General features: G+C 46.2%; 1 protein-coding gene and 1 long non-coding RNA gene across 14 annotated transcripts in view; both read right to left on the minus strand.

The window, feature by feature from the left end:
* Positions 1-26,620, minus strand: part of LOC131419429 (ral guanine nucleotide dissociation stimulator-like) — a 303,875-nt gene extending 277,255 nt beyond the window's left edge. For 5 of the 13 annotated variants that reach the window (XM_058564498.1, XM_058564500.1, XM_058564502.1 and 2 more), the window contains exons 1-3: positions 26,364-26,620; positions 25,603-25,693; positions 25,170-25,486 (exon numbers count right to left, since the gene is read on the minus strand). In XM_058564498.1, coding sequence (XP_058420481.1) covers positions 25,170-25,486; positions 25,603-25,693; positions 26,364-26,501 — 546 coding nt within the window. In that variant the 5' untranslated portion in view covers positions 26,502-26,620. Of the gene's footprint in view, positions 1-11,591; positions 11,655-19,290; positions 19,315-19,649; positions 19,741-19,949; positions 20,072-20,314; positions 20,465-21,060; positions 21,136-21,536; positions 21,621-23,709; positions 23,814-24,431; positions 25,001-25,169; positions 25,487-25,602; positions 25,694-26,363 lie in introns of those variants that run through there. The other 8 variants (XM_058564492.1, XM_058564494.1, XM_058564491.1 and 5 more) reach the window with 8 other exon arrangements.
* On the minus strand, positions 5,063-11,557 carry LOC131419448 (uncharacterized). Its single transcript, XR_009223259.1, has 3 exons — positions 11,533-11,557; positions 6,381-6,522; positions 5,063-5,228 (listed from the first exon to the last, which is right to left on the minus strand). It is a non-coding gene; the product is annotated as an uncharacterized LOC131419448 (long non-coding RNA).
* Positions 26,621-27,206: the final 586 nt, after the last annotated feature.

The raw sequence follows: 27,206 nt of genomic DNA on the forward strand, positions 1-27,206 counted from the left end.
GTATTTTTAAATACAAATAGTCTCAAAATTGGTAATATATAAAGTATATTACTTGCTGTGTTAACTAACCAAAATAGTTAAATTTGTTATCTTTCCTCCATTTATAAGGATGCATCCATTATATAGATTCTGTACAAAATTGCAAAGATCACTTTTTTCCTTTTCAAAATTTATTTATTTTAATAGAGTGAGAACTTTGATGTTGGGTAAACTGCTACACAATTACTGGAAATGTTGAGAGTCTTTTGGAAAAGTGTAGAAGTCTAAAGATAATGCAAAGTACATTTATCCAATGTCAAGTCCTTTGAGTCTCTGTCTAGTTGTACCCTGAAGAGATGGAAGATTAAGTACCAGCACAGGACACAAGGGGACACGTTGCCAACTTGAGGGCTTCCCATGGACCACAGAGTGCCTGGCAGATTCTTGGAGATTAAATCTGAGCTTTGTCCATGGGTGGGGCCTGAGAGGAGGATTTTGCCTAAATGACTAGAGAATAGACAACCTTTATTCTTGATAATAAGTAATACTTACTATGTAAATTTCTTTATAAATCTATGAATAAAATAAAAAAATTATAACCCATATAGAAATCAACTCTTACTGACAAGCCCCACAGCCTTCACTAGAGAGCTCAACAGAAAATGTCTCAGCTGACTGTGAATTGGTCTTCTCTGAAAGCCAGCCAGCCCTTCACTGATAGCCCTGGATAAGGAAGGCCAGATACAATTCTTTGAAGATGTTTAACGGAATTCAGAACTAAAAATCCTACCTCCAGTTGGCTCCTCTGTGAGAATGGATGGCTGGTCTTATTTCACAGGCTGGGCAGTTGAGGTTTCAGATGAGTTTATTTGCCCTATTCCCCAGGGATGGAAAAGGAGGACTGTGACATTGATTCAGGGCTGAGAGTTTGCAGGTAAAGATAGGGTCATAGAGAGGAATAAAGATTTCAGAAAATTGTTTATTTGTTCTCTACAGTGGAAGTAATTTAAGAAACAAATAGTCTCTCACTCCAACTTATCTTCCCTGTTCTCTATCTGTACTATCGCTGTAAAAATTCCCTCTACAAAAATTTCAGTCTTTTTTCTTTGCAGTCTATTATCATCTTTATGAATTCTTTGACTTCACCACCTTCTTGGCACCACAACGCTAGCCATTGAGATATTACTATAGATTCAGTTTTGCAATTTCATCCTCTTATCTCTATTTCCTCTGCCATTTCTTAGTTTTAGTTCTTATTGTATCTTATGCTTGAAAACATTTGAAGCTTACAGAGTATATCAGTTCCTTATCTTCTCAACGTTTTATTATTTAAGTGCCCTCAACTATCACTTTTTTTAAAAAAGAAGTGAAATACATAATAGAACAATACACTGTAATAAATTGACCACTTATAAAATTAAGTTCAATCTGAAATCCCTCCCTAGTTAACAGAGACCATCTCTTAAAATTCAACAGGCTTTAGTTTCGGCAGGGTCAGTTTATCAATGATTTCTGGATGTTTTAAACCACATGAGATAAATATAGTGTAAGGTAAAATTGTTAATCTTGCAGAAGTTATAGAATTTCCTGATGGTTGTGGAAGTTGATGGCATAATAAATGTGTATATGTGTGTATGTATAAATCTCTTCCAAAGGAAGCAGAACTGAGAGGGAGTCTTCCCTTGAATGATGGGAATTGCACCAGGAGATATATGCAAGCTTGAGTTTTTTGCCTTAAAGCATTCCAAAATTTGTGCATAGCCCATACAGGGGAAAAACTACAGTCTTACTTGTAATGTTAGAGGATGTATTTTGGAGCTGGCAGAGTAGTTGGAAAATTAGGGAAGAAATTCTGCAAGGGAGGGAGCCACAACCAGAAAATGTTAAAATATGTATGAAAGTCTGTCCCACACAAACACCAAATTGGCAGATCTTTGAAGAACACACATGCAGTGTAGGCCCCAGGGGGCCTAGTGTAAAAACAGCAGTTGGAATATGAAAGAACTGAATGAGGATTTCAGCTATGCCCACTGTAAAGGAGAGAGGATTGGAGTTGCAGTCCAGCCAAGTTAAATCCCTGTTAGCAAAATAACAACACTCTTCAAAGGAATACAATAGAATCCAGAGTCTCTATATCTATCATCCATGGTTTCCAGTACATAATTTAAAAAATCATGAGATTTGAAGAAATAGGAAAATATAATCCATACATGACAAAAAGCAGGCAGTAGAAACTATCTCCAAGGTGTTGCAATTAGCAGACAAAGATAAGAAAGCAGCTTTTATAAAGAAAAATATTCTCATAATGAATGAACAGATCTGGAAACTCAGCAGAGAAATGGAAATTACAGAAAAGAACCAAATAGGAAGATGAAATAAAAAAATACTTTTGAGTTTACCAATAGATTAGAAACAGTAGAAGAAACATGAATATAGAGCAATAGAAATTATCCAGTCTGAAGAAAAGAAAGTAAAAATTTTGAAGAAAAACGAAGAGATCCTTACAACCTGTGAGATGATTGAGTCCCCAGCCGAGAGAGGAGAGACAGAAAATTAAATGAGGCAGAAAGGCAAATCAATAAGTAATAGCACAAAACTTCCAAAATTTGGTGGAAAATCTAAAATTTTAGATCCAAGAAAGTCAGGAAATCCACAAAATAAAATACAAAATAAAACCATACCCAGGCACATGATAGTCAAGCTGCTAAAATCCAAAGATAAAATGAAAATTTTGAAAGCAGTCAGGGAAATACATATATACAGGGGAAGACATTACATACAGGGAGAAATAATGTGACTGATGGATGATATATTATCAAAAACAAAAGAGACAAATCAACAACAAAATGACATCTTTCAAGTGCAGAAATAAAACCCAAAAGTCAAAACAGAAATCTATATTTAGCAGAACTCACTTTCAAAAACAAAACAGAAGCCAAAATAAGAGACTGCCCACCTATTAGGTGGCTAAAATAAAAAATAAAATTGCAAACACCAAGTGCTGTTGAGGACTAGGAGCAACTAGAACTGGGAACGCAACATGATAGTTGCATTTGGAAAACAGTTTAGCAGGTTCTTATAAATTTAAGCATACACTTATTATATGACTCAGATATCCCACTCCTACATATTTTCTGAAGCAAATTGAAAACTAATGTTTAAACAAAAATCTTTGTGTGAATCTTCATAGCCATTTTATTCATAATTGCCAAAAGCTGGAAATAAACTAAATGTCCTTCATCAGGTGAATGGAGAAAGAAACTGTGGTGCATCAGTACATTAGAATACTACTTGGCAATAAAAAGGATAAACTCTTGATTCACACAACAACATGGATGAATCTTGGATGCATATCTCTAAATGAAGGAAGCCAGATTCAACAGGCTATATAGTATATGATTCCATTTATATGACTTTCTAGAAAAGGCAGAATTTCAGGGATTGAAAATGATCAGTGGTTGCCAAGGGATGGAGTGGGGGAAGGGGTTGACTACAATGAGACAGTATGAGAGAATTTTGGGGGTGAAAGAAACAGCTTTGTGTGGCACTGTGGACTTGGAGACATGGTCATAAAATTTTCAAAACCCATAGAACTGTACACCTCAAAGAGTGAATTTTACTCTGCAAATTTTAAAAATCAATCAGCATGCTGGGGAACTCAGATGGAATGCAGTGACAATTGAACGTCACTGTATTACAAACATGTGACATAACCACACAGAAGGGGTGGGGATGAAAAGTCCTGACCTAAGTAACTTTGGAAGACAGTGTTTTGATGGGATACTGTAAAACTAAAGTACTGGACACAAACACTGTACTCTAGGTGGTAAATTTGTTTTTCATAAGGGTATGGATTAGCGATTCTGAAACTAGTTGACACATTAGTAAATATATTGTAGCTAACTGGAGTTAAGTTTCTCACTGTTGGTGAAAAAAGTTACAAATAAACAAAAGGAGAATGCTAGAATAAACTCTGTGGTGCTGTATTGGAGTTGGAAGTATCAGTATGAATCCATATCTCTTTTCATATATCTATCCAGATAGATAGATAGATTGATAGATAGAGTTTATATTCATATATACAGTTCCAAGCTCTGCTGAGAGGGTCTAGAAGCAGTGACACCCTAGTATCAATGAGCACATCTAGCTCCCAGATCTTGGTTTCTAAATATCATTCTCCAACAAAAAGAACCAGGTTTTCTTGGAGAAATGGCTAATACTAGGGCTGGGGATGGAAAATACAAGATGAGCCTGGAGCATCTTGTAGTGCCAGAAAGTAGGAAAGTTCTTTTAAGAAAAAACACAGAAAGTGATGAGATGTGTCAAAAGGAATCAATCTGAAAGACTTCCCAATGGCTCAAGTTGGAAAACTGTGAGCAACAAAATAAATAATGGTAGCATTGGATTATTACCCAGAGAATAAAATAAATATCCATGAGTCTATACTGATATAAAAAAGACTCCATAAGAAAGGAAGAAAAGAAGAAAAAAAGGGGGAAAATAGAATGAGAGAAAGAGAGAAAGAAAGGAAGAAGGGGTGGGGGATCTTCCTCACAGAATTCCAAATAATAAATGCGGCTGGATAGCATGAAATAGAAAATCGCCACTAGAACACCACAGTAACAATTACTGTGGGCAAGACTGACTGATGAATGCAAAAACTGTGAGTGAAACTTAAAGAAGAAACAGTACATCTGCAGATCCTCAAAGCATCTCCCTCCAAATACTTAACTTTTTTCTCTTAATTTCTTTAAAAGACCTATGACTATTTAAAGCAAAAATTATAACACTGTATTGTGGGATTTATAACATGGGTAGATGTAAAATTTATGACAATAGCACAAAGGACAGACAAAGGTAAATGCAACTGTTCTGTAGCAAGGCTTCTATATTTTACATTGATTAAACTGGTGCACTATTGAGTCTAGGTAGGCTGTGCTATGTTAAAGATGCATACTGTAATCTGGACCTACCACTAAAAACTGCAAAGGTGTGTCACTTAAATGCTAATAAAGGAATTAAACAGCATACAAAAAGGGTTTGTATAAGAATGTTTGCAGGAGATGACCTGCACACCCCCAGGAGAAAGACGAGCGCACTGCGGGGCATCCACAGAGCAGAAAGCCCTCAGCCGTGCAGAGGAGCAAACGCTGACACACACATGCTGGGTGAGTCTCTTCCACCTCGTGCCGAGGGAGGCAAGCTGGACAGAAAACAATACACGTGGGATGATTTCAGCCAAGATGAACCTATGGTGAAAAAACCAGAACAGTGGTTGCCTCGGGGGAAGGATAAAATTGCCTGGGAAGGAACAGGAAGGAGTTTTCTGGGGGTGATGGAAATAATCTATTCTTAAAGGGGTGAAGGTTATATGGGCATGTTTATTTACCAAAACTTTATGATTGAGACTTGTGCCTTTCAGTGTGCGTACATCTTACCCCACCACACACACAAAAAGGACTAAAAGAATAATAAAGTCAGGTGGGAATGGGAAGGAGTGTGGATGAAACAAAAATGGCAGACGATAAGTAGTTGTTGAAGCTGGGTGATGGGCCTACTATGCTATTTTGTTTATTTTGTATACTGTTTAAATTTTTCCGTAATAAAACACTTGTATAAGAAGACAAACTCAATATACAGTGTTCGCTGGTAAGATATCGGTTACCTTTGGGGAGGAAGGAGGGAACAAGGGATTGTTGTGGCCTGAGTGAAGCTGGTGCTAGTTCTTGGTCACAGGAGTGTGTTCACTTTGTAATAATTCTTTGAGGTTTACATGGATGACTTCTGCATATATTTCTGTACTCATGTTATACATCAACAAATATTTTAAATCCTGCATATTTGCACAAAGATACTAACTCAATATCTCAGAATAACAGCAGTGTTTTGTTTTAAAGTGGAACACATTCACTCATGACGTTATCAGATGGATTTTAATATTCCCAAGTATATATTAATGCCCTCACCCTTGCGTGGCGCCCTGGGTCTTTCCATTTTTGCCTCAATTTGGCAAGTGGTGTGGCTTTGAGTTTTTATGATGCAATCTTTTCCCAGCAAGGTCCACCCCCACGATGATGCTCACCAAGGCCTTGACACCTAGCACAGTGCCTTGTTCACAGCATGCACTCAAAACCTGTGGGACTGGGTTGAATGAGGAACAAAACGAGGAGCAACGATGTTCGTAACTCATATCTAGGTGCCATATCGTGACTTAGGAAATTGGTAGGATTTTTCGATAGACTTGCTATGCCTTCTAATTTTTCCTATTTAAAACAATGGGAAATAGAGTCTCAGAGTTCTTTCTCAGAGAAAGTCTGACATTTCAAGCACAGATTACTGACAACTATTAATGGCATATGACTTTCCCACCTCATATTAGTTTTAAGTTTTTAATTCCTTACCTTGGAAATGACATAACTTTGCTTCTTCCAAATCTTGTGGTAATACTGATGCTTCAGAAGTTGGACCACGGATATTCTGCTGTTGTGCGTCCTCTCTGCAAACTAGTGGAGCTGTGCATCCCAGTCTGAGAAGGGTGTGGTCCTGTAATATTTAGAGTCAATCAGAGAAGCTAAATGGAAAAATGACTTAGGAGAATTATCACCATAACGCCCAAGAGCAACAAATTATTTTTCTTAATTATTTTGTGATTCTGAGGGTATATTTAAAAAGGGATATTAAAACTGGTTCCCAAGGAGCCAGCCCTATAGTAGAGCAGAAATTGCATATTACCTTCCTACACAAACTTGCCTAACGTTGTGGGAAGGACCAACGGGAAGTTTCGGTGTTGTTGCCTGTGTTAACGAGAACAAGAGGTCCACACTTGGATAAGGAAGTCCAGTGAACAAGCCTGCGTGCATCGTCGGAGAAGGGACATGCGTGTGGTCCCCTGAAGTGGCTTAGGGGTCACTTACAAGTGCACCTGAGTTTCCTGTCTGTATAATGCAGGAATTGGGGCTGCCCACTGTGATGTTTTCTCCTTTTTATAACATGGCTCAGGGCAGTCCTTCTAAGATGCCTGACCAAGGTATGGGCCCTTCTTGCAGGCGAGTTCCAAAGAGGATCTCTGCAGCGACCCTGACCATGGAGTCCAGAGGGAGGATCACGGCAGCCTGGAGGGATGGAGGGGATGATAGGACAGGTGGCCTTGAAAAGGCAAATTCCAGGATCCCAGTCACCCTGTATTTCCATTTTAGATATTGAATTTACATTTCAAATACCGGCCAGGGAGCTTCCACGAGGGCTGCAAGCATCGTCAGCAAGAGCCAGGCTGGTGAGCCCCACCCCTACCTGAGTACTGTCTCAAGGGATGCGGCCCAACCACCCTGCACATACTCTGGGTGGTGGACAGGGCATGGAGGGTGGGCATGGTATAGAGAAGAGGCAGGGTAGAGGGTGGGGTGGAGAAGCAGAGTGGGGCCCAGTGGTGGAGGGACAATGAGGGAGTTGGGCCCCCTAGCTGTGCATGCTGGGAGCTTTTGTCTCTTAACCGCTCCCAGCCAGCAGCCTGCAGGGCTGCAGGACTACAACTCCCAGGATGCTCTGGGCATGGGGCGGTGCTTAGCCCTGGGGAGAGGAGGAGGGCAGTGTGCTCTTTGCCAAGGGCCAAACTGCCCTGGGCTTAGGACTCTGGTTCTTCACCTGCTCCACGTGGACTGAGTCTCAGAGGGATGTGATGGGACGAGCGGGACCAGTGAGTTAGGAAGCTGTGGTGGCTGCATGGGCAGCCTCGGGCCTGCAGAGTGCAACTGCTTTTGTCCAAAATAGAAGCTGGACTCGTGCCTCTTCTCCACCGCCTCACTCCTCTGCTTGATTCCTCCTCCCACCTGCATGCCTGTGGGTCTTTCCACAGCCTCCTACCTAGTCCAGGGCCAGGTGCTTCTCTAAATTGCTTATGGGAACTGGTTTGACATCCCAGAAACTTTCCACTTTGCCTGCTGCCCTCTGCCTTCTCCAGCAAAAGTGCAATCATTTCATCAGCTTTTGAGAGAAATTCGCTCCTGTGGCCCCTCTTGCAAGCACAACTTAAGAACTGTGCAGGGTGGTAACATTGGTTGTTGCTTGCCTTTTTTGCAGATGTGGAAGTTGAGGCATCCATGAGGTTAATCATTGGTTTCCCCAGGAGCCTCTGAGAGCAGAGGAGAACAACCCATTTCCCAGGCAAGTATCCAGTAGAACGTTTTCATCAACACATTCTAGTGCAGAGGCCTCTGAAACAGCATCCTTAAAATGAGAATAGCTTAAGCATTTTGCCCTTTTGATTGATCACCTAATCTCAGCCCAGGCATGAGTGGCCAGTCTCTCAGGGACACGGGTGATGACTCTCATCCCTCAGGAAGAGACCGGTGGTCCAGCTTTGGGAGAGGGATGTTCAAGGTAGACAGCACTTGGGCAGCATTTGAAACCCGTCAGCTTTAACATCTCTGCTTTGGATTCTGGCAAGGTTCCAGGATAAACATGCTTAGGGATAGTCAGATGTACCGTATTCTTTAAAAATTGATTAGATTGGTGAAAGGAACAGAGCATAAAGTATCCTGCTTATTTGCAAAAGATGAAATGCAACCAAGACCTTCTTGTTAATTTTTTTCTGCTCATTCTCTTGACTGTACTGTATGCTTGAATGCAGAAACAAAAAACTTGAATTGCCAAATTCTCTTTTCCTGATATTGGTAAATTAACTTAAAAGTTTTAGTGAAAGGTGTGGAGGAGTGGTTAGCAGCTTTCATGATTTACGTCCTCCCTAAAAATCTGGGCGTTGATCTGCATGAAAAAAGTCCTTGTTTATATTACACAGCCCAATGGGTTACATTTCCGATTCCTGAATGTGGCATATTATCAAAACAACTGAAGGGGCCGGCCCGGTGGCGCAAGCGGTTAAGTGCGCGCGCTCCGCTGCGGCGGCCCGGGGTTCGCTGGTTCGGATCCCGGGCGCGCACCGAAGTACTGCTTGGCAAGCCATGCTGTGGCGGCGTCCCATATAAAGTGGAGGAAGATAGGCACCGATGTTAGCCCAGGGCCGTCTTCCTCAGCAAAAAAAAAAAAAAAAAGAGGAGGATTGGCGGATGTTAGCTCAGGGCTGATCTCCTCACAAAAAAAAAAAAAAAAAAAAACAACTGAAAAACCTGGTCATGGAAACTGGACCCTGTCACTTTGTCAAGAATTGCCTCTTTATGAATTAGTGACAAGTGAATTCTTTAACATTTTTGTAAAGAACGGAAGAGAAACTCTGTAGTGTCTCTGAATGTGGCAAGGCGGGGAATTCTCGTTAGACCACATCCTCGGGTTCTTCTCTCATGTTCAATAGGCCCAACTGATAGTCCATGTGGTCAGGTGTAGTGCCACTCCCCTAGTCCCCAGTGTTCCATCCCACACTGGCCTGTGCCCTCTTCAGGGGGTTCTGATGACACTCTTACACAAATGTTGGAAAGAGACATTGTAAGATGAGGATATGCATCATCTTGAAACAAGGATTAATGTTGAGGAAAGTCTCAGGGTCTGTGTGCTCCGATGCACTGCTGTTGGGGTGTGGCTGCAGTGACCACTGTGCTCCCAGCAGTCCCCACAATTGTTGTCTCAGACGTTTGATATCCTGGCACAACCACAGCAGCTGTTGACAGAGCTGGGCGCTCATCATGGTGCAGTGTCTTCGGTCATATTTTATGGCTCTGACCCTCCTCTGCTTGCCTCCTTCCCATTCCTATCTGCTGTGTTGATTGCTTTGTAGTTGTTTCCTAGGAGCCACTGTGTGTAACTGTATTCCACAGCGTCTTTAGGGATCCACCCTCACTACATGAGTCCCTGTACAACAGCCCCTTATCCTGGTGTAGCCTGTGTTCATCGTCTCTAGTGGCGCTGTGAAGAACCCTGCTTACTTGGAGCTCCTCTCATTCTCACGCTGCTGGGGCTGCTTACGAAGCTGGGCATCTCGTCTTTGGTCTCATCAAGATTATTCTTTTCATCGATTATTTTGAATTCGGATACGACTTTGTTAATAATGTGGACACTGGCTGTCACAGGCACTTTTATGTATCTTCCCCAACAGCTCTGTGAAGTAGGTCTGTGATCCACATATTACAGGGGGGGACACTGAGGCTCAGAGACGTCAAGTAGCTTCCTTCACTTCACACAGTTTCTTGGTACATTTTGAGTCTCCTCCTGGAACTCTGCCTCTCAGGAGTGTGCACTTAGCTGGTGTTCCACTTTGTGCCTCTCTGCCAGACCCCCTCAAGGCACACGCCCCATCCTGAGTCCATTGTCTGCTTGATGGCAGTCACCCTGCACAAACAGGCTCTGGGAAGGGAGTGGACTAGCGGTGCGTGGTCCTCAGGCTTACCCTGGGCAGGTTCTAGGTTCATTGCGAGAGCTGGAGCAGTGGAAGATACTGACTGTCATTCACCAGGAAGGTTTGTTATGTAGAAATACTCCACCGACTTTTTGCAGGTGTCATGTCTTCTTTGTCTTCATTGCTCCTCTGGGCTTCTCCTACAGTCCCTGCCGTGCAATAACATACATTACAGAGACTAGTGAACATAATACAGTTGCCCTGCACCAATGGTCACATCACTCATTTTTGTAATTGTGAAAGAAATATATTCTGTAAAAAAAGTCAAATTACACAGATCTTTGTTGAGTAAAGTGAAGCCTTCCCCTTCCATCCCCTTCCCTGCAAACTGGCTCCCCTACTCAGAAGGAACTATTGTTAAGAGGTTGGAGTTTATCCTTCTGGACATTTCCTATGAATTTATAAATACACATAAAGATTTTTTTAACATAAATTACATAACTGCATCTTTTTGCAATTTGCTGTTTCCCAAACCATATATCATAGACGTCTCTCCTTATCCGTGCACGTCACTCTAACTTAGCTTTTTAGACGTTTTAGAGGTATTCAAAGAACAGGAATACCATGATCTGTTTATTTCTTCTTCGATAGAGATGGGATGATATCCAGTTTCACTATTATACATAATGCTGCAGTAAGATCCTTGTATGGAATTTATTACACTGCTATTCAACCGCTCAATTTGCTTTGTTTCCTTTTAGTCGGAGACTATGATATATTTTTAACATTTTTATGGGAATTATTTTATAGGGAAATTAATTTTATCACTGAATAAAGACTTTTATGGAAAAACTGCACTTCAAGGTCATCCATCTCAGTATTCTGGAGAAAAATCATGAAACTTAGAAGGTATTCTGCTTGCTCCATCACATTCTAACAAGTCATGTTAACAATTTAAAGTTGAGTCTTTGAATAGCCTCTACTTTCTCTGTTCAGAAGAAGGATGACTTTTTCGTGTCTTGAAAACTTTTGACTCCAGGGGCTCTCAGTTGGGCTTCAGAGAGGATAAGATATTGGTGTCGTATCTGTTTCCTTCAGCTGTAGGCTGCATCTTCTAAAGATCATAGAATTGAATATGGTCCAATAGATATATATGATTTGGGTCAAAAATTCAAAGTAATGAACCCAAGATAGGAATCTATAACTTTGGTTCTTAATAAAGAATTTCTTTTGATAGCCTCAAGTCTCTGTGATTACTAGTAAAAACTCACCTATGGGTGAAGAGATGTGGTTCTGCTGACAATGTCTGCCTTGAATACCCATAGCTAAGTCTGCCACATCCATAGGTAGATTAGACTTGACTTCTGGAAGACCTCTGCCCTTGGTCTTTGACCTGGGAAAAATAAGAATTTTAAAAAGCTGCTGTTATTAGCACTCAATGCTAGAAATGCCCATTAAAGAGTGATTTTGATTTGGTAAACCAAAGGGAGTATAAGCAGAACAAAGTCTTTAATATCTACAAATTTCAAAAAATTCTAATTTTTTTAAAATATAACTCTATTTTTGCCACAGTTCACACTGTCTATATATGAATGAAATATCCCTCTGCCCATTTCTTAAGTTGTTTCCATTGATTTGATGGATTTATCCTCTAATCCGGATTCCAAGTGTGAAAGAACATCTTGGTCCTTCAAAGAAAATAAGCCATTGAAATTTGATTTTCTTTTAGCTCGGCCTCCTACAGGTTTGAGGAATAAATTATCATGTAATGATACAATGATTTTGAAATCTAATTGTTAATTACAGGGGTGTAAGGGATGATTGAATGGTGGTTCATCCCCATGGTCAGGGGTATTGTACACATGGATGTGTAAACACGATTCAGGAAGCTGCTTCAGCCCCGTGACATCCCTGAGAACCACAGTGCAGGAGGATCTAGGCACACAGCCATCTGCCTCGATCTCCTGGGTTACATGTAGATCCAGGGGTCTAGAGAGTGGCTTCAGAGCAGCTACCTTTTATATTTCTCCCCTTCCTTCTCTCCAGCTTATCTCAAACAGTCTTGACTATCATTTTTGTGTGTGTGTGTGAGGAAGATCAGCCCTGTGCTAACATCCATGCTAATCCTCCTCTTTTTGCTGAGGAAGACTGGCTCTGAACTAACATCTATTGCCAATCTTCCTCCTTTTTTTCCCCAAAGTCCTAGTAGATAGTTGTATGTCATAGTTGCACATCCTTCTAGTTGCTGTATGTGGGACGCGGCCTCAGCGTGGCCGGAGAAGCGGTGGGTCTGTGTGCGCCAGGATCCGAACCTGGGCCGCCAGTAGTGGAGTGCGTGCACTTAACCGCTAAGCTACGATGCAGGCCCCTGACTATCATATTTTAAAGTAAGACCAATTATAGTTATTTACATGAGCTGTTTGTTCATTATTGCAGAGTAATAATCAGGCATACCATTAAATATCATTTAATCTACCTAAGTAAATTTATTGTACCTTATAATTGATTAGAACACTAAATTTAGTTCAGAGTTTGATATTCACCAAATGTGTTAATCTGCTTACAACTGCCATGTGCCTCACTCCTCTTAGAAGTGTATCTTTGACCCATCACAAAAATTTAATGAATCAAATCATCATAAATTAAGATTATGTACTAGCTTTTGGATGATCGGGAGGCACATGGGTCCATTTTGGAAATATGCCCATCTGTCTTTGCTCCCCATGGGAAGTTTCTGTTCACTAGGTCTCCAGGTGTCTTGCACAAGCCCTAGGTCTGTAATAGCTTGGTGCCTCTGCTTCTACTTGGGGTAGAAATAAAAGAAGTCAGAGAGACTTACTGAAGTTTTGGAGACTTATGACGTCTACTATGAAGACCATCCATGCATATTGTTCTGGATAAGCTCTCTGTTCCTAAGACTACTAGTTACTTTAAGGGCTTGTCAGGAACTGTGGAAGGTCTGATATTTTACCTTACCTGCAAACCAATAAGTTAGCCTACCATGGTCTTACAGATGCTGGCAAAAGACACGAGACCCATGGGTCAGAGACAGAGGACTTGATGACACAGCAATAGCAGTGGCCAGAGTATCAGAATTTGCACCATTTCACTAAATCCCACTTCCTACAGGGTGATACACAGTGGGCCAGGTGACATGCAGAAGGTTGCACAATCTCAGAGCTCAAGGAACTAACTCAAATCTTTGATAATGGGCAGGAGGTCTGCTGATCTTTGGCCTGGGGGTTGTTATTTTTATTATACTGGGCAGTAAGCGAGCCTGCCCTTTGCTCCAGAGGAGGCCACTCTCTCTATCTTCCAAAGCTGATAGCTCTACACACATCCTTGAAAAGATAACCTGGTTTCACTGGCATTCAAAGAGAAGCTTGGATGAGTCTCGATCATCATTCTTCTGTTTCCTTTATTGAGATTGTGCAAATATGCTCTTTTCTCTGTGAAGTTCACTAACTTTATTCATACATAAGGGATGCTTTTGGTTTTATTTATTAAGTTGAAAGTGTCTTATTAGAGCAAATGATGAAACTATTATGGGTTGGATCTGAAAGTATGCTTTTCCAGGAAAAATGTGAAAGAAGACCAGTGCTCACAGAACTCTGCCACAAGGAGCTGATAGCAACTTAAATGATTTTAATTTGAATACTGTTTTGTACAACTTTCTTCCATCTTCCTTCATCCTCTCTGCTTCCTGTAACTCCCATATGGGAATGGGGCAGTCTCAGGGATTCACTGAACTCATTTACAAAATCCAAATGGTTTTGTCTGTTGTGTTTTTTTATTGAGGTAAAGTTGACATACATCATTAAATTAGTTTCAGGGGTACAACATAATGATTCAATGTTTGAGTATATGTTGAAATGATCAGCACAATAAATCCAGTTAACATCCGTCCCCATACATAGTTACAATTTTTTTTCTCTTGTGATGAGGACATGGCGTATTTCAAGGTGAAGAAGAATCAATGATGATGTCATACTTTTCCATATACAACTTGATGAATTTGGACGTAAGTGTACACCCTTGAGACTGTCACCACCATCAAGGCCACAAACATATCCATCACCTCCCAAAGTTTTCTCTCACCTCCTTTATTACTATTATTCTGTGGTAAGAACTCTTAACATAATATCTACTCTATTAGCAAATGTGACATATGCAATACAGTCTTGTTAGTTGTAGGCACTATGCCATATCCTACATCTCCAGAACTTATTTATCTTGATAACTGAAACTTTGTAAACTTTTACCATCAGCTCTCCATTTCTCTATCCCCCCAACTCCTGGCAATCACCATTCTAACGTCTGCTTCTATGAGTTTGACTATTTTAGATTTCACATAGAAATATTTGCCATTCTCTGTCTGCCTTATTTCACTTAGCATAATGTCTTCTAGGTCCATCCATGTTGTCAAAAATGGCAGGAATTCCTTCTTTTTTCAAGGTTGACGAATATTCCATTTCTTTATCCATTTCATCCATCAGTGACATTTAGGTTACTTCCGTATCTTGGCTATTGTGAATTAGCTGCAATGAACATTAGAGTGCAGGTATCTCTTCTAGACCTTGATTTCAATTCCTGTGGGTATACACCAGAAGTGGGATTGCTGGGTCATATTCTAGTTTTAATTTTTGGAGGAACCTCCATACTGTTTTCCATAATGGCTGTACTAGTTTAAATTCCCACAAGGGTTCCTTTCTCTACATCCTCACCACCATTTGTCATCTTTAGTTTTTTTGATAATCGCCATCTTAACAGGTGTGAAGTGATAGCTCATTGTGGTTTTGATTTGCTTTCTCTGATGATTAGTGATGCTGAACATCTTTTCATACACCTGTTGGCCATTTGTATGTCTTCATTGGAAAAAGTCTATTCTGTTCCCTTGCCGATTTTTTTAATTGATTTGTCTTTTTCCTATTGAGCCAACACAAAAAAAGAGAACAAAATTTCCAGGCATTATGGGTGCTTCCCAGTTGATGCAGATGGTTTTGTATTTACAGGGGTACCAAAAGATCATGTTTCGTGCTTTTTCTTCAGCTTGTTATAAGGCCAGCAGTAGCTACGGCATGGCAGATAATCGGGATCTTCTGGGTTTGGAGGTTTACAACATAAATTAGTGGTAAGGAATTTTTTATTATTCCAAGGAAATTATTGAGATCATAGTCCATGGAATCCAGGATTGATAGGTGTAGGAGGAAATTAAGGTGAGGATTGGTGATCTGGCATTACTTCTGATCTTGAGGGACAGGTATCTACTGCATGAGTGTTTGAATAAAAATGTTAGAGATCAGTAATTTGTGGTGGGTGAATATGTTTTCTGAATTATTTACTTTTGAACATAACCATTTGGATTATGTGAACATCTGGGACATGGGAGTAAGTCGCTGAAAAGAGGTGGTTGATAATGTCACTGTTGATTTAACTTCTATGAACACCAAGTGGTCAATGGATTAAGCAAATGAGTAGTCAGAAAACACAGAAATGGTAGGATTTGGGATTTAGTAAAAGACTGAGGACCGACTGTCCTGAGAGGGAGTGCCAAGACTTGTGCAGTTGAGATTGACAAAGACAAGAAGAGAATAGAATAACACTCAAACAAGGAGGGGGTATTAACAGAATGGAGGGGGAGAAATGATCTGGAGTAGCCTTGAGTTTTGACCTTGAGCGTTCTGTTCTTGATGCAAATCTGCCTGATGACATCCCGGGACACAGGTCAGATCTATCCCCAGAGGATAGAGGGAGGGTGGAAGTACAAAACAGTCAGGATAATTGTCCTAAAAAGGCAGGCTTCCTTTATCATTTGACCCACTTTCATGATTTATTTTTGTAGAATAAGAGGAAAAGAAGGATGATAGTCACTGATGATAGTCTTCACAGAGGAAGCAGCGTGACTGTGGGAACCAGTCTAAACCAAAGCCTGGTTTAAGCATCTCCATCCCTTTGAGGCTGTCCAGTGACATATTCGAGAGGCCGGTTACTAGAATCCTATCCCATCCTGGCAATGACAGATCTCTGGGAGGACACCTTGGACCAGCCCCACCAGGTCTGCTGGCCCGAGAGACCACAAGGACTCCAGGCCTGCAGCAGTGCAAGACAACTGGTAAGTCCTTTCAATCTTGCCAAAGCGTTGCAAAAACTTGCACCTAGTCACACAGGTGAATCCCTGCCAGGTGTGCTCATAGATGGTCTGCACTCCAGGTCCCATGCCCACTCCTGCCGGTCTTCAGATTTGGCAGAGATGATTCCAGGAGCTGATCTGGGCATTCCACAGCTCCACTGCCAACAATTTCTGGTGACTGAGGAAGGTATCAAGAAGGAGCAGAGGGCAGTGAAGAGCACAGGAGAGAGACTGGTGATAGCACTGATGACAGACAGACTTGCTAGCGAGGCAGAGAAAGTGAGGGGCCAAGGAGGACGTCCAGAGAGCAGATGAAATGAAGCAGGCATCTCAGTGAGGTCTCTTGGCAGCTTCCCTAATGTTTCCTTGCTTTGAGCTCTTGAAATTTTAACATATACCAATACTTTTATTAAACTCCACTGCGTGACACAGAAAATATTGACAGCGGTTTCTTTCTGAGGTGAGAGGTTGGGTTTCAGGTGAGGAGAGCAAGATCTTCCTTTTTCATGCTGTTCTCTCCTCTTCCTTTACTATTTACGTTATTTATTTGTACTTGAAAGTCAGCAGCGAGTTATCAACGTCAGGGGATTATTCAGTTTTTCCCCTCACAGTCACAGTAAAACCTACTTAAAGTAGATTATTCTTTTTGTGTAATATTCCAATAGATTACAAAATATTATTTCAAAATTGCTTTTATGTCTATGTCCTCAAATTAGATATTTACTTCTAGGTCTCCATTTTTATGTTCTTTGTTGCATGTTAATTCAGAGTTGCATCTAAGGAAATACCAGATTTCCCTCAGGTTTTTAGATCCATATGTGTTGGAAATTTGATTCATGAAGATGGACATGGCAGTTGGGGGATCGAGCTGTCATCAAAAGAGACCTTTTCAGCATCAGTAATCTGTGAAGAACCCACTGCTTGTTGGGATTTAATTTTCTATGTGAGGGATCAAGCTTTCACTATTGGCTCTTCTCTTTCTCTTTGGAGGGAATTACAGCCTTCCCAGTCTTTCTGTTACCAAAAGACTTTACTAGATGGCTGTGCCATGTCAGGAAGGGTCTGGGATGCTGGGAACCAGGATTCAGCCTCAGCTTCTGGCTGTCCTGAGAAGCTTCCTGGAGGAATCCAGCCTGTGTGTCTAGGTGACACTTGTAGGCATCAGAAAGGAGAGGATAACTCACAAGTGCCAAGCAATTCATCTGGCCCTTGTCTTCAGGGTGTTCCTAAGGGATGAGGTTCAAAATGCCACGTGGTAACCCTTTGAAAGTTCCTAGTCATGGGGTGGGTTCTCGGTGTGAGCTCAGAGCAGTGTCTGTTCAACACTAGATGGGAAACATTTCAGTATTTTAATTGATAAGGCTGTTCATGCATGTCCATGGATCATCAGTGCTGTGGCATTCCCTGCTGGACACCCCACACCCCTCTCATGCTTCATCTTTCAAAGCTCCCAACAGAAATCACACCCCAACAGGTGGTTGTGATGTAACCACAGCACGAGTGGGGAAAAAAACAGAGCAACCCAGGGATGACACACTTCAAGGGCTCGGACCCAATTGCCCCTTTTGGACGAGATGGTAACACCAACACTGAGTGCATAAACTGGAAGATTGTCTGAGACCATGGACCTCAGAATGACATGGGATCAGAAGTCACCCTGGACAGCAAGAGAGAGTGTAGGGTCACTCACAGTCCAGGATTGTGGTCCCTTATCCTGTCAAAGCAGAGCTCACCCATGACCATCAGGCCAAGCCAGGGAGGAGGAGCCAGGATGAACCTGAGAGAGAGGCTGGAGACCTTCTGGGGAATTTCTGCCCTAAAGGGTATTGCATAAGGAAGGCAAGGGTGCTGAAAATCCTAGTTCACAGAAAGCAGTCATGTGAATGGAATAAGGCCCTGCGGTAGCCTTAAAAGCTGTGTCGCAAATCTTTCCCTATGGATTCAAAACGAGCAGGAAAAGGAATTCACAGTCCTGGACAAGGATGCCAGCAGGATTCAAACCTAGGTCAGTGGTGAACACGGAGACCCTAGAGAGGCCTGAGGAGGGAGAGTCCTGCCTGCTTTTAGACCATTTGCAAATGACCTTCCTCGGACCTTGTCCTCTCCCTGTGCAAGTTTTGATCTTTTTACATTGTTTTCCCCACTTACAGCTGATGCAATTCCAGAGATTGAACTAGAAAACTACAAGTTCCTAAATTTGCTCAAAAGAAACCTCCACAAGAGAAGCAGAAACTATTCCCTCTTCCTCCAGAATGTAGAAAGGCAGCCCCTGCCTGTGACATGACATGGTCCTGGGTAGTGCTGTTTTAAAGACACCCACATTTCAGTGGTTGTTGCTCTGCCTGTGAAAGTACCTTCAACATTTAAATCCCAAGAGAACGGGCAGCGGGCTGTGTCTGCTCTGGGAGCAGCTGAATGATACTGAAATGAACTTGTCCTCTGGGTTAGGGGCACTTGGGAGTGTCCCCACTAGCCAGGGAAGGGCCTGGCCCTTCTCCCTTCTCCCACGTACAATAAGCTGATGACCCGGAAGAGTTCTTGATTCAAGGAGAAATGTGAGTTTCTGTGTCTCCCTTACATGCCTACAGAAAGCAATGGAACCACACCACAACTCCCAGGCTGTAAAGGGAACAGGACTTTAATACAATATTCAAATATGGCATTTATTATTTACAACACATAACTACTGTCCCTCCCCAATGGGTGATGAGGTGCTGAGGTAGAGATATCAGGGAACTGGGGTGGGTTCGTCCCCACTCTCTTGGGCCTCAGGAGGCCCCAGGAATCAGCTTACAATTCTCCCCTTCCCGTTAGGTGGGAGGAGCTGGCCCGGTGCATCGCAAGCGTCCCAGCTGTGTCCATGCTGATGAGGATGGGGCTGTGATCGGCCACGGGTACAGGGCTCGGTGTTGGGGCCTGGGGGCTGAGTAGAAGAGTCGGGTTATCTTCGAAGGGCGTCCCTCAGAATCATGGCCCTGCAACCTGTCCCCACTGCATTGGGTGCTCCAGTCCCTGTGCTCAGTGCTGTCAGCCACCAGTACCCCATTTGTCCCTGTCACATGAGCGATCATTTAGTATCATCTATTTCACAGAAGAGGAAACGGAGTCTCAGGAAGCTGAAGAGAGTCACCCCAGTCACAGGACTGCTCAGTAGTGGAGCTGGGATCTCAGTGCCAGCTGTCCAACTTCCCAAGGCCACGCTTAGCTCACTTTACTGAAACCCTAGGAGTAGTCCCCCCAGCCCAGACACTCACTCACCCCTGACCTTGATGGTGGCCGGTTCTTCTGAGCCTTGAGTATTCTGCAGGCCAACTAGGCCTGGGGGTCCAGCTGGCAGGACAGGCTGTAGCTACAGGAGAGAGAGGGACCTGTGAGTCTACCAGGAGCCACACCTCAGGTGTCCCCCCACTGCCTGCCCAGCAGTTGGAGTCTGGGTGTCCCAGAGGTTGCAACACAATAAGACCTGGGGCTGACCAGGGAGCCATAGACACATGCTATCTGGACTGGCCAACAGGGAGAGTCCACTCCTGCCCTCACCCAACTCCTGCCCTACCTCACCTTTCACTCTCGTTGAGCAGCTTCATGTCCTGGGACCAGGCCCCAAATCGATCCTCGGGCTCTAGGTTGTAATTCTTTGAAGCCACCTGGAGCAACAGGATCTCCCTCATGACTCGGTATTCCTGGGGCCAGAGGGAAGGAGAGGATGCAGACAGGGCCTGCGTGGGGGATGCTGCAGGGGCCTTGTGGGGGGTGAGAAGTGGGGCAGGGAACCAGTCCTGGGAACCATCCTTCCCTCCAGTCCCATCCAGGCTCTACCTGTTCTCAGAATGGGAATAATCAGCCCCTCCTCCAGGATGTTGTCCTTGAAGCCATCCTCCCCTCAACCCACCCGACAATTGGATGGGTCTCCCACTTCTCCCTTATCAAACTCTTCCACTCAATGTAAGATACAGGGGGTGGAGCCAGGGGCTGTTCTGCCCAGAGGGTCTCTGATTTCCACCTCCTTCCCTTCCCCTGCAGGGAGTGCCACAGTTGCTTACTTCAGTCCTTTACTCAAGGTTGATCTCATTCCCCTGGAAGGCAGACAGCCAGAGTCCATCAGACAGAGCCCACTAGCTTAAGTAGCCCCCTATGCCCACCTCTTATCATGTTGTACTACTGCCAGGTCCCAAGAGGGAGCCGGGGATCCAGAGAAAACAGGACTTGGACCTAGGCTGGGCTCTGGGCTCCAGAGGAGGAGGACAGGGGCGTGACACTGAGGGACCTGGCAGCACAACCCTCTCTGATGACAGAGTTGGAGGCTGAGGCCTCAGGCAGAGGGGACTGCTCAGCCACTTATGTGCTGCCTGACTTGGGGGGACCCGACATCTCTCTCACCATGGGCAGCATGGGACGGAGAGGCTGAGTCCAGCTCAGATAAAACCTCACGCAGCTCTGCCATCAGGCAACTCTGATCTTCCCCAGCCTGGGGAACCAGAATGGGTGTCTCAGACGGAGCCTCTGTTCACTCATCCCTAAGATGGGCCTGATGCCCCAGCTCCCAGGGGCAGCTGCAAGGCTCTCGTGAGAGAAGTGCCCATTGCTGAGAGCTCAGAGCTCAGTTCGGGGGCTCCTGCATCCCCAGGCTCAGGATCCTGCTCCTCCCTGCCTGGTCCCCATGTTCACCCACCTCGAGATAATCACCCATCGCCAGGTGCAGCATCAGCAGGTCACCGAGGAAAGTGCCAAGATAGGGGACGACACCCTGTCACATGGGGGTTCGGGTGAGATGAGCCTTTGCTGTCAAGTCGACCCTCTGCAGACCCTCCCTTGAAAAGTTCTCACCCTCAGTCTCCTGGCCCACCCCAGGGTTCCCACGGGGAGCAGCCTAGGACCCTCAGCAGCCTCCCCTCAATTCCTCCTCCCTTCACAGCCCAATAAAACCAGACTCCTGCTCCTAACCTCCCAGCGCCAGCTTCTGGCAAATCACAGGGTATGCGGTCCCCGATCCTCCCCACAACAACCCATCCTGCACCAGCTCTTCCAGGCCCCCCTCCTGGTCACTTCTACTGGGGGACTCAGGCACTGTGGCACCAGGAGGAAGGGCCCTCCTCTCTTGATTTGAGGCCTCCAGCTGGGAGGGAAGAGCCCCTCCCCCACAGGCACACTCACCTGCTGCTGCTGCTGCTGCTGCTTCTCCTGCACTCTCTGGGGGATGATCTCCGGGGGGGCAAACGTGGAGGGCCCCTCCTGCCAGGGTCGAGGACAGTGTCAGCGGGCCATACTCCCCTCACCCCATTTCTCTCCAGCACCACTGGCCTCCGACCCTGGACATCTGACTCGAGTCAACTGGTAGCAATGCCACTCCATCCTCCAAGGTGTTGTGATTCTAGAACAAGCCCAGCTCGAACTCTCACTCTGAGTGTGAGCTTGGGCTTGTGGCCTGGCCTCCCCAATCCTCTTTCCTCATCTGGAAGGTCTGAGAACTCCAGCTACCCTACAGGTTCTCCTGAGGACTCAGTGGCATATGACTGTCATCGTTGTCTTCGCCCTCACCCCTCCGTGTGGAGCAGGCGGAAAGCTCCCACATTCCTTTTCTCCCTCTTATCTCATCACCACCCTATGAGGCCTGCACCACACAATCAACATCCCTCCCTTCCCTGATGAGGAGGCAGAGGCCCAAACAGGGGCAGTGAGTAGCTCAGGGGCCCACAGAGGAGAGGCCGCTTGCCCCTCCCAGCCAGAGGCCCTGTTCCAACATCCTCACCTAACCCCCGCCCCACCACTGACCACAGTACTGTCCCCTGAGCTCTCAAAGCGTGATCCAGGGCCAAGCCGTGGATGGAGATGAAGAGGTGTCTTGGGAGTCTGGTTGAGTGGCTCCTGCCTGCCCCAGTCCCATGGAGTGTCTGGCCCCCGCGGTGGAACAGAGGCCATGCCAACGCCTTCTCCTCCCCAAGGAACCCCTCAGGATATTCCCCTGCCCTGAACTCTTTCTTTATCCACTCGGGAACCGGACACCCAAGGTGCATACTCTGATCCACAGGGAGGGGAGTGACAGGAGGCTCTGTTTCCTCATTTACGTCAGATCCCAAGGTCCTTTCAGCAGTATCCACTAAGAATCCATCAGTTGCCTAGACTCTTCACATAAGCCACCTGTGGCATATGTCATTGCCAACTGGGCACTCAGGTGAGACTCCTGTGATTGACTCAAGTGACTGCTCTAGGGGTCCAATGGGGAGTCACAGAATGCACACACATCTTTCTCTGGTCCAGATGTTCAGACCCAAGGATGAGCAGACTGTTTGTCCACCTGGGCCATGGGAATCTCCTGTCGTTCCCAAACTTGGGGTAGGCAGGGTGCCCTCCACTTTGAGACTTGGTGAAGACAGAAGGAGCGGCAGGGAGCTGGCTTCTTGAGGACAGGTTTAGGCTGAGGGCTAAACCCACCCCAAACACCCAACAGCCTGGAAGAAGCTACATCCATCAGGATGGATGTGCATGGAAGCCAGAGACCTGCTGATGGCGCCAGCTCAGCAACTCCTCCTGGAACAGCCCAGCCAACACCACTGTGTCCCATGACCAGGGCCTCCTGCCCACAAACCACACCCCGCCCACCCATGGACCAAACAGATCCCTCTGTTTGTTAATCTGGACAAGATAGACATGAATGTTTCAGAGAACGTTCAAGCGGGAAACAATCAAAACCACAGAATTTCCAATCCCCCTCCTCCCACCTCCCTCCTCTCTTTCCAGACCCCGAGCCTCCACTCTAACTTGGTCATCAGTTTTCTGCTCAAAGACTTGTCTTGGCTATAGAGCTCCTTAAGTTTCTTAGAGCTCTCCCTGAGGGGAGGGGAAAGAAGGAAGGATAAATTTAGGAATGATGTGCGGAGTCTGAGTGCAAACTCTTTTTCTTTGCAAACCTGAGAGTTTCAAACAGACTGGAGGAGTGTTCTCACTGGGTTCCTCTGAGCGCTAAGGTCTCGTGGGATGGGGAGGGAACTCTCCTGTTGGTCATTGGGGTCTCCATTCCCCAGCTCTACAGAGCACCTCTGTTTTGACCACTTTGAGTTTCAACTGGGCGTAGATTTCGGTTGCCATAAACACTTGAAAATCTCCAATGTGGCTCAACCCTGGCATTTAGGAAAACTGAGTCCTGAAGCAGAACTGGTGCACTAAGGACCCAGGGAGGCTTAGAGACCCCCCACCGAGGCCCAGGCCCTGTCCCCAGCATTTGCTGCCTCCCAGGAGTTCCCACGTGACTGAGGGGGCAATGGCAGACATACGAGAGATCCCCCATCCACCCTGATCCTCCTATGGAGAGGGGCCTACCCACCGGGAAACATCCGCCCACGTGTTCTTCAGGTGGCTTATGGAGGTTTTCTGCAGAGCAGAGATGACAGCACGGAGCGAGGAGAAGTTCTTCAGGATCTCGCACTCCTGGGGAAGGGAAGAGAATGAGCTGTGAGGTGGGGCGCTGGAGACCCGCTTGCTCTAGCTTCAGTCCCCTTCTATTTAAAACTCCCCTCCTGGATGAGACAGATGCTCAGGGAGCCCCAGAAGGGCACATTTAGGACCCAGAGAGTAACACTCACAGGGAGGAGGATTTTAGCTCAACCCAGGGAAGGAGCCAGGGAGGAAGTGAGCATCCTCCCGCTGGGACCTGGAGTCAAGGTCAGCGGGCCCCTGGCAGGAAGGGCCTAGGGACTGTGCAGGGGCTTAGACCACACACTGCAATCCTGGGAGCTGATAAAGGTGGAGAGGCGGTTCCCAAGGCTCCAGAGAAGGGCTCCACTGGGCCTCCCGCAGCACACCTGGGCCACCTAGATCCAGTGCTCCACCACCCTCGCCCTGTCCTGGGCTGTCATGTTCGGGTCCCCGAGGCAGGTGGTGACGACGAGGCTGACCACCCTTCTGAAGTGGTCGACGGTGGCCTGGACGGTGGGTGCCAGGTGCTCATTGCCGGGCTTGTTCCTCTTGCCCCAGGTGGAGCCCAGGCACTGAGAGGGCACCACCTTCCGGAAGAGCTCCTGGGGAACAGGGGGAGTGTCATCCAGCCCTGCCACACCCCAGCTCCGTGTCTACCACCCCCAAAGTGCCGCACAGGGGTCACGGTTTAGAGCTGGAGCTCAGGAAGCTCAGGATGTGGTCTGAGCCTTGTGAGAGTCCCTGGGTTTTCTTCTCTGTCCACTGTGGGCACCCAGCACAGGATGACCCAGAACCCAATACTGGCAGGGAAGGGAGGGGGCATTTGCACCCAGCCCGTCCTGGCTAACTCCAAGCTCCAGACGGTGGCTCAACTAGGCTCATCCCAAGGGGGCATCTTCCACCACCCTGATGCCCGCTCTGGTCCCACTCCGATTCTGATGCACATTCCCCTGCGGCAGCTACAACCACAGGCTCTGTCTGTCTCCCTTGTAGTGAAGTACACATCAGGTCTCTAATAAATGCTGAGGCTGTTGAGCCTCCTGAGCAGCCGGTTGGGCCACCAGGGACCTGGCTGCACACAGTGAGTTCCCCTCCCCCACTGATGGGCCAGGCCCCACGCAGCTTTCCGTCTCTTCTACCTCATGGAGCCGGCACAGCCACTCTGTGCAGCAGGTCCTGTTAGTGTCCATCTCTACCCTCTGCAGGTGGACAGCAAAGCCTTGGGGGTTCAGAAAGTTGCCCAGGTCGTACGGTTGGTAAGGGGGAGCGCCAGGATTTGGGCCCAGGTCATAGGAGTCCGGATCAGGTCTGGGGCACTAATGGCAGAGGGAAGGCCTGCCCCTCCGCCCTGAGAGCCCAGCTGCTCACCGCATCCATCACGGTCAACTGCTCCGCCACCAGCTTAGGAGGGAAGGCCGTGAGGTTAGGCTTCTTCTCACCCTCCTTAATGGCCACAGGTGGAGATGGACTTCCCACTAGAAGTGATGGTCCAGGTGACTCCAGCTCAGCAGCTCCCACTCCTGCTGCAGCCGACGTGGGCCCTTGCTCCAGCTCCAACACTGCTGAGGGAGGGGACGCTGGCTCCAGCGCTAGAGGGGGTGGTATTGACGGAGCTGGAGCCAGCTCTACCTCCACCACTGTCCACTGCCCTGCTTCTGCCGCCGGCTGGAGCTCTGCAGCTGGCGCTGCAGCGGGATAAAGGGAAAGGTTCACCCACATAGCTGACTTTCCACGTGTCCTTCCAAACACAGGAAAGATCCCACTTCCCTTCCGGGAATACCCAGCCTGCAGGCCGCCTTACCCTCTGGCTCTGCCTCAGTGGCCTCCAGAAGCTCACACCGGGCAAGGGAAAGAGGGTCACGGCAGCTCAGCTCCGAACCAGGCAAGGTGACCTGCATGTACATCCCCTTTAGCTTGAAAAAGTGACAGCCCCAGCCTGGTCCCGCCCTAGTTCTGGTCCCAGCCCGGCGTCTCAAGGTCCTGAGTGTGGAGACCCTCTGCTCCTGCTCTCATCTCAGAGCAGCACTGGATGGTGCGGGTGGGCTCGTGCACCTGCCCCTTGTCTAGTGAGTTGGTGGAGTCGAAACCATTGGGCAGCTCCTCGACCACCTCCTGAGAGGAGTTCTGCAAAGCCCGGGAGCTTGGCCAGAAGGAATCAGGGGCTGCCTGCACACTGCCACTGGGGCTGACCCCCAAGAGAAAGTCTGCTCCTCAGTTCAGGCACAGAGGGGCATCCCTGCAAAGAACTGTGGTCAGGGAGGGAAAGAGATGAAACCTCTAGGGCTCCGTAACATATGAGTAGAAGAGCTCACCTTCTCACACTGCCAGCCATGACCCTGTATGAACATGACAGACCCACCAGGCTTCCGACACCTAACTGCCAGCTCCTGCCTAGGAATGACCCACCCCTCATGCCCTGCCTTCCCCCCTCCACACAGACACATGCACACACACACACACGCACACACACACAAAGAGGGGCAAGGAGTGTGGGGCTGATCAGGTGGGATCACAGTTGTGTCCTGGCCTGCACTAGCCTTTCCTGGGCTGCCCCGTTGTTACCTTTCGCTGCCTCCTGCCAGATGCCCAGAGGTATCGGGGATGAGGGCTGAGCCAACGTCGGCAATGACGAAAAAGATTCTCTTTCTGGGCTTTTTTGAGCCCAGCTCCTCCAAAAGTTCGGATACAACAACAAAACATCTTTGTCTGTTGACTGTCTCCAGTCAAGTGGGCTGGATGGGGGTCTGTGGGTGCCTGGTTATCAGAGTTCTAAGATCTGTTGAGGTCTATGACCAAGGAAGTGAGGTCATTTTTCAAGATTCCATTACCTGGGCCACTTCCCTCAATCAGACTTGTCCAGAGCTGCCCCCTGCCCCCAGTCTGCTCACCCTCCTCCCCCATGTCATCTCCTGAACTGTACACAAGAAGCCCACACAGCCCTAGCCACAGCTCCCTGGAAACCTCACTAGGGTCCTAGCTTTAAGGAGACAGAGATGAATGCAGATCTCCTTTTTCTTACCAGTTCTGCATCCTGGGAAAGTCACTGTGTCTCTCAGGTCCTCCTGAGTCTCCAAATCGGCACCATGGGGATCAGGCAAAATCTATTTCCTAGGGGCGTCACCCAGTGTATATGAGATAATATCTGTTACCCCTTTGGGCTGGTGTCACATGTACCTAAGGCCCAAACTTAGAGATGGAAGAATAACAAGGAGGGGCGGGAGATAGCACAGAACACCACTCAAAATAGGCCTGGGTTCCAGGAATGTGATATTGGGACAGTGACTTCCAGCTTGGCCTCATTTTCAGGTCAGCATCATGAGGGGTTTAATACTAATGGAAATTCAGATATTGCCATACTGTGGCATAAAACCATTCAATCGTTTGCTGCTTTACGTAGAATGAGAG

This window comes from Diceros bicornis, chromosome 21 (assembly GCF_020826845.1).
Source record: "Diceros bicornis minor isolate mBicDic1 chromosome 21, mDicBic1.mat.cur, whole genome shotgun sequence".
Taxonomy (NCBI): Eukaryota; Metazoa; Chordata; class Mammalia; order Perissodactyla; family Rhinocerotidae; genus Diceros; species Diceros bicornis.